Source organism: Xenopus tropicalis, chromosome 5 (assembly GCF_000004195.4).
Source record: "Xenopus tropicalis strain Nigerian chromosome 5, UCB_Xtro_10.0, whole genome shotgun sequence".
Lineage (NCBI taxonomy): Eukaryota > Metazoa > Chordata > Amphibia > Anura > Pipidae > Xenopus > Xenopus tropicalis.
In genome coordinates, this window is record NC_030681.2 from 113,645,043 (window position 1) to 113,653,216 (window position 8,174).

General features: G+C 38.9%; 1 protein-coding gene across 1 annotated transcript; it reads left to right on the plus strand.

Moving 5' to 3' along the window:
• The first annotated feature begins 313 nt into the window (after positions 1-313).
• On the plus strand, positions 314-7,953 carry slitrk3 (SLIT and NTRK like family member 3). Its single transcript, XM_002933233.5, has 2 exons — positions 314-856; positions 2,214-7,953. The coding sequence occupies exon 2, from the start codon at positions 2,233-2,235 to the stop codon at positions 4,888-4,890; it is 2,658 nt and encodes an 885-aa protein (XP_002933279.1). The 5' UTR covers positions 314-856; positions 2,214-2,232; the 3' UTR covers positions 4,891-7,953.
• Positions 7,954-8,174: the final 221 nt, after the last annotated feature.

The following is an 8,174-nucleotide window of genomic DNA, read 5'->3' on the forward strand; positions in this document are numbered from 1 at the left end:
TTCCCAGTGAATGCTCACGTCATAAGCCCAATGCTCCCCCTCTCCTTTGATCAGCTTTTCTTCTTTCAGCTTGTTTTCATGATGCTAGGGGAAAAAAAGATTGATCTGTTCATAAACAGAGAGATAGCACTGATGAAGGAATTTAAAGGGAAAGGTAAAACACAGTGAATGTATCGAAAACGAGACCCTCTAGCAGCATTATACGGAATGGGCAGAAAGTGAGGACACGGAGAAAGACAGGTGAAGACAGGGAGACAGAGAGGCAAAATCGGTGTGAAGATTCCTGACTATGATCGAGTTTCCCAATTATCTGCTGTCAGCAAAGGGTGGGGGGAGAGAGAAGGAAGAAAAGGGAGAGACACCAAATGGGTCAAGCTAGAAAAGAGGATGAAAGAGAATAAACAGGAGGTAGACAATTGAAGCAGTAGTGTGAAGATTGTTGGATTTGTGTCAAATTTCCAATGATCTGTTGCCTGCGACTGGGGGAGGAGGATAGAGGGGTGAGGAAAAGAAAAAGATAGAGGGGGGAACGTACAAGCAGAGGGCGAGTGAGAAAGACCTCAGCAGGCAGTGTTGGACAGAAAGGCTGCAGACTCCTCTCTGGCTCCACTGAGCATACTGAGTGGCAGATCTGCATGTTGAAGCAACCTATTGAAAACACAGAGCAGCTCACAGCACACTGCACATTTCATTCCTAGCACGTCCCTAGCTTTTTTTTTTTTTTTTTTTTTTCCTTTTGCCTCAGCCTCAGTAGGAGCAGATAGGAAGAGAAAGGCAGAGAGAGAGGGAGAGCAAGCAATCCTTAAACTCAGCTTTTTATCCCCCTCAGATGTGCTAAATATTGTCCTGCAAACTGGTAAGTAGATCATTTTATCAGATATTTGTACACTTTCAAGAGCAGGATTTAGAAATAACCTCTCATTAGACAGAAGTTGCAGATGTATTTAAACATGACACTGCTGCTGCTGCTGCAACCAAAACCTCAGCAGTACCCCCCTCTCATTGGTATTTTACTGAGATGCAGTGCTTATCTACTGCCCATTTAACTGATCATATCTCATCTGCAATGAAATCACAATACATAGACATAAATACATACACACACACATACAATATGTTTTTCAAGTTTCATTGCGATCGTCGTAACCTGTCTCATACGGCTGCACAGAAAATGCAGTAAGATGCAGATTGCCTAATAACATTCATAGCTTTACTGGAGCTATTTGTAGCAGAGAGTGTGTATGTGTGCGTGTGATTTTATCTGTATAATCAGCAGTGTATGTATGAAATATAACTGCTGCTCTGTAGGGTGGCTTTGTTATTCCTCTTATGTGACATTTTCACACTCTTAAAGGACATATTTATTTCTTTTACTTTTGCACTTTATAAATGTATAGGCATTTTGCTCTGTGGACAGCTGAGGGATATGTTCGCCGGCTGCTTTGGGGTCTCCTAGCCTCCCAATCCAGTGCAAGCAGGGCATTTAAATCACGGATCATCCCAGACTCAGCTGCATTTAGCTGTCAGCTTCCCCATAGATCTGACGATCATAAGGGCATGTGGTGTGGGTAGATTAATCATCTGCAAATAATTTAATCTATTTGTGGGGATGTAGGGTATGGAATAGCTACAGTTTTAATTGATCAGTGTGACTCCAGTCTATAAATCAGTCACTTACTATGGCCACCCTGACATTTATCCTGGAAATATAAATCAAGAAATCATTTGCACCCAGGGAAGAAGAAATATTTATACCGATACACATTTTAAGCAGGAACTTTGAAATTGCATTGTGTCTTGCAGCCTTACATATGTCCAGTGTGGACCAGAATATAAATAAATAGGCAAAGGATAGCTGATCTTTATATTTTACATCATTACTGTTGTCTGTGAAGGAATAAAAAGGTAAGATGTCCAGCACTTCCGCCTTGGCTGTATATATACAGTATACAGAATTGTGAAGAAATGATATGTGTGCCTGTATATGTTTCCAGTAGGGTGGAGGGGCTGCCTATCACATGCCAATTATATAACAGCCTTTTTCTGAAAGTCAAACAAGATTTCGTAACACTGATTTACCCATGAGGAGCCAACACACTGGCAGATTTATGGTGCCTTGATTTTGCAAGCTTGATCATTTCCCCAATTGTCTGCTTACATTCAAGTCCTTTATACAGAATGCCAACTCTGTGCAATTTTGTTCTCTTTTGCAGCTTTTCTAATTAATCAGCAATGAAACCATCTTCAGCAGAAACTCGTCTTAAAGGACGGATGTTGTGGATAATTCTTCTAAGCACAATCGCTCTTGCATGGACTACACCAATTCCCTTGATTGAGGATTCAGAGGAAATAGACGAGCCTTGCTTTGATCCTTGCTACTGTGAAGTGAAGGAGAGCCTATTTCACATTTATTGTGACAATAAAGGATTTACAAATATTAGTCAGATTACAGAATACTGGTCAAGACCTTTCAAACTTTATCTTCAAAGAAACTCTATGAGAAAATTGTACACCAACAGTTTTCTGCACCTAAACAATGCTGTGTCTATAAATATGGGGAACAATGCATTGCAGGACATTCAGGCAGGAGCTTTTAACGGTTTGAAAGTTTTGAAGAGGCTATACCTGCATGAAAACAAACTCGACAGTTTTAAAAATGACACGTTCCTAGGGCTGGAAAGCTTGGAATACCTTCAGGCAGATTATAATGTCATTAAACGGATTGAGAGTGGGGCCTTCAGATACTTAAATAAACTGAGAGTATTAATTCTAAATGATAACCATATCCCATTGCTTCCAACAAATTTATTCAAGTCTGTGTCTTTAACACATTTGGACTTGCGTGGAAATAGGTTAAAGATACTATTCTACAAAGGTATGTTGGATCATATTGGTAGAAGCCTAATGGAGATCCAACTTGCTGAGAATCCATGGAATTGCACCTGTGAGATTTTGCAGCTAAAGAACTGGCTAGAACGTATACCATATACTGTTCTGGTCGGAGATATTACATGTGAAAGTCCATTTCATTTTCATGGCAAGGATCTGAGGGATATAAAACGTAGTAAGCTCTGCCCCTCATTAACTGAAAGTGAAGCTGAAATAAGTTGGGGGATTCCCCAGATACCATCTAGCAAAGAAAATGCATGGCCAACAAAACCATCCTCTATGCTGTCTTCTTCTCATGTCACTGCTTCATCTGTGGAGTACAAGTCATCTAATAAACAACCGACAACCACAAAGCAACCTAGAGCTCCCAAGCCTCCACCAACACCTAGAGGTCTGTATCCAGGCCCAAACCAACCCCCTATAGCGGGATATCAGACGCGACCACCCATTCCAATTATATGTCCTACTGGCTGTTCATGTAGTTTGCATATTAATGATTTGGGATTGACTGTCAATTGTAAAGAGAGAGGATTTCACAACATATCAGAACTTCTACCCAGGCCACTCAATGCTAAAAAGCTCTACTTAAATGGTAACTTAATTCAGAAAATTTACAGGTCGGATTTTTGGAATTTTTCTTCTTTGGATTTATTACATCTGGGAAATAACCGCATATCGTATGTGCAAGAGGGAGCCTTTGTTAATCTCCCCAATTTGAAAAATTTGTATCTGAATGGGAATGACATTGAGAGGCTAACTCCTGGCATGTTCAGGGGTTTGCAAAGTTTGCATTATTTATACTTTGAATATAACACCATAAGGGAAATCCAGCCTGCTGCTTTTAGTTTGATGCCAAATCTGAAACTGCTCTTTCTCAATGACAATCTGCTCAGAACCCTTCCAACTGACACTTTTGCTGGCACTTCTTTGTCCAGACTTAATCTGAGAAATAACCACTTTCTTTACCTTCCTGTCACAGGGGTTTTGGAGCACCTTAATGCTATAGTTCAGATTGATCTCAATCAAAATCCATGGGATTGTACCTGTGACATTGTTCCTTTAAAGCAGTGGATAGAAACCATCAGCTCAGTCATTGTTGTTGGAGAGGTTTTATGTGCAAGTCCTGAAAATCTGACAAATAAGGATCTAAAATCAATTGACATGAAAGTTTTGTGTCCAGAATTACTCGATTCTGAAGCTGCTGCTTCACCTGCTCTGCCTGGTAACATGGTGCCGACAAGTTCATCAGTATTTGAGTTTACCACACCAGGGGGTGCCATTCCACTGTCTGTCCTTATCCTCAGTCTTTTAATTCTTTTTTTCTCAGCTGTTTTTGTGGCAGCAGGTCTGTTTGCTTTTGTACTAAGAAGGCGTAAGAAACTGCCTTTCCGGAAGAGACAAGAGGTGGATTTGACTGGCATTCAGATGCAGTGCAGGATCTTTGAGGACAGGCAGAGCAACTCCCCAGAAAAGGCCCCTGGTCATGTCTATGACTACATCCCACACCCAGTAACCCAGATGTGCAACAATCCCATTTATAAGCCCAGAGAAGAAGAAATGGGAGAGCAATTTTCAGAGACAAAGGAAAATAACACCAATTACAGGACTTTAATAGAAAAAGAGAAAGAGTGGACTATGGCAGTATCAAATTCCCAGTTAAATACAATAGTCACTGTAAATCAGTCTGGGGACATACCAAGTTTTCATGAAAATGGGGTAATTTTTCCTGGTGTAATCGATCGAGAAAGGCCAGCTCCCACAGTGGGCTTTGTGGACTGCCTTTATGGCACTGTACCCAAATTAAAGGAACTGCACGTGCACCCCCCTGGAATGCAATATCCTGATTTGCAGCAGGATGCCAGATTAAAAGAAACCCTTCTTTTCTCAACTGGAAAGGGGTTCTCAGACCAAACCCAAAGTGAATACCTCGAGTTAAGGGCCAAACTCCAAACAAAGCCAGATTACCTCGAAGTCCTGGAAAAAACAACGTATAGGTTCTAGTATAGCATCATTTCATAGTGCCCACAAACGCATGATTGAAGACGAAACCGTTGTGCTCCCCAAATTGTTTTGGAGGAAGGGCCATACTCTAATCATACTTAATTGAAGTGCCTTTGCAGACTTTTGCCAGCAATGTTATCAATCATTATTTTTTATATAGGAGTCTAAGAAACTTGACTGTGCCATGTAAGGTATGGGGAGATTTGTACTGATCCTGGTAAATAATTCCACGTGTCTTTTTTGGCAGTAACTTATTTTTTTTCTCTAGGGGGGAATAGGATGGCATTGTGGCTTCCTTACACAAAGAAACGCCCATGGCACAAATCCTGTATATTGATGCAGTTTGCTGCATGCCTAAAAACTGCAGGGGAGGGTAATGCTCGAATGTTCTCACCCAAAACATCATTATATTTCCTAAAGCAACAAGACCCTGGAGTTACTGCAATGCTTTATTGTTCAACGTTTATTTGATTTATCACAATTTCCCAGTGCAGAAAAGCAATGATATTCCAAACACCCGGGGATCAACATGATGGGATTTTCTGCAGCTCATTGCATTTTCTTTTTCTTTTCTAAAAAAAATTGATTTCCTTTTCTTTTTTTTAAGAAATGCTACTGGGTATGTATCACTAACAGCTTTGTAGGAAGCACTTTTAATGTTCTCTCCCCTCCTTACTCCTCAGCCTACCCACATAAACAAAGATTTAAACAAATGTGCATATATTTATTCTGTAATTTCAGTGACTATTAATTGTAAAGGTAATGTTTAATCAATGTATAGTGATTATGCGTCTGGTACAGCTTTCCTAATAAAATAATTTAAATGATACATATACAGATATATACAAAAAAAAACCTGGCTTGATGATACAGTTTAGCTATGCCCAACCTAGTGTATTTCTACACAAAAGGTCAACACATAAACCACTGCTTCACTGAAATCAGTTCGGCAGCATGGGTTCAAGCACTATGGGTGATTCCTAAACAGGCTACTGAATGGCATTTCCATACGATTCATACCCCAGGGGACTCAGAACTGCTTTTCTGTAGATTTATCAGTAGGAAAGATATTAATAATGTAAAGAGAGAATACAGGCAAAATCCTATACAAATGAAGTAATTACTCAACAAGACAAGGTCATTTACTTTATTTATAAACTGTATTTTGAAAAATGAGATTTCTGGTGCACACTCTTTTGTTATTTATCTTTGGCTTTCCTCCTGGTGCCATAGCCCATACCGGTTAAAGTTACAATGCATTACTGCAATAATATTAATGTTGTTATGAGTTATTCACTATACATTACAAACTGTGTTCTGTAAAAATAGACATCAAATGAAAAAAAGAGGTTATAAATCCTCAAGGGAACCCAAAGAATAGCTATTTTTCCTTTGTAAGTTATCCAAGTTTGTAGGAGCTGGTTAAAATAAGAATGCATTCATGCAACTGAACAGGAGGGGGAGCTTTAGTCTTAAAATTATACATTTGGCAGCCAGTTCCTTTGTAGATCTGCATTCACCCACGTCCAGCAATTCAGCCACCCCCAGATGTCTTTTCCTTGGCTTTATTTTCTGTCTAATATAGTTCCTTAATATAACCATTACTGCACACCGAATGTAAATTGTAACACATCGCAAATGCCTTATATCAAAAGGAAGGGAGAATGTGGGAAAACAGAGAGTTGTCTTATTTTGTCTTTTCCGTGAAATCATCTGCCCTCTTGATTTATTACACATTGATATATTTTATTTTTTGACCACTGTGATATTCCTCTCTCTCTCTTTAGCAAATGTTAGTCTCTCCTGTTATAGCTTTATTTATAATCCTTTACATGCATATTGTTCTGTACATTTAGAATGTAGGTAGGGGGAATTATTCCTATTGTCTGCTCAGGTTACCAAGGTTTAATGAAGTGAAACAATTTTCTCTCAAAGAGATGAAGAGACATTTAATGTGCAATATATAGTTCAGCAGCTGTCACATAGTTTAATGGAATCCCCCAGATCATAGATGCTAGCATTGTGGTCCCCTGGCCATTGTGAACTACAAGCATCTGCATCCCCACAGGATGCTGGGATGTGTAGTTCGCAAGCAGCACAAAAGCCACAAGCTTGATAATTGTGCCCTAGCTGACTTCTGATTCAGTAAGCAGACGTGACATGTATCATCATTACTCTTAAGGATACGTTGGGGCTTCATGTGTTTATTTCATACATTTCCTCGGTTCTGTTGTTTGACCACGATTCTGAAATGTGTATGTTTTAAATTATTCTGTGTTTCCAAAAGCTTGATTTACTGGCATCTTATTCATTTTGTCCTGACAGGTTCTAGAAACATATTATTCACTGTAAAATGTGTCTTGCTGCATTCATTACTTCTATTTATAGAGAGCATGCACTCATTTGAAGGCTAAATTAAAGTGCAAGGCCAGCTATAAAATATCACTAAAGATTCATTTATTGTGGGCATGCATTAGGCAGAAGAATTTCTTTATTTTCTGTTTTTCGACCAGTACCAGCTTTCTGTGTTGCTAATGCTGTATCCATCTGAGACATGAACTCGCCTAATCCATAGCAAACTATAATGCCGCTGTGTTTATATCTCTATTTTGTTTTAACCGATGAAGCAGGACACAGGCAAGAAATTTCCATCCACCTGGCAGCAAATCCCCCCATTTGGGAGGAAAATATATTTATTCTGTGAAAATAATTTTATTATGGAAGAATGGATATTTTTAAATAAAAGTGATATGGGCTTTTTTTTTTGTTTTTATTCTTGCTATATTTTGCTGAGGGGCACATGCTCCTCTTTTAGAATCTATAAGATAAAGCTCTATTTGGATTGTCATGTGGGTGTCTGAAAGTATTGATGCTACTGCTGGTTGGTTTGCAATACTGTATGATTTGCAGAGACGATATTAGATGTCTTACCGGACAGAGATCATTGTATGTTTCAGTTCACTGATGCTGATTTCATGTTTTCTAGCAATCAATAATGAAGTCACAAGCCTTACCTTTATAAATAAAAATGATTGGCACTGCTAATGAGAAATGACAATATAATACAGATTTTTGTGTTCCATTGTATTGCACAAATATTGGCAGAAATGAATAAGTCATAGAGATTCTTTCCCCATACGCTGGTTAAAAATGTGCAACTAAGGATTTTCTTTTTATTTGCTTCCCCTTCACTTATTTGACTCAAAATATTCAGAGTTTTGATTCATTATCTTCATAATCACCAACTGTTCACAGATGGTTTCTCTCTCTCACTCAATACAGTT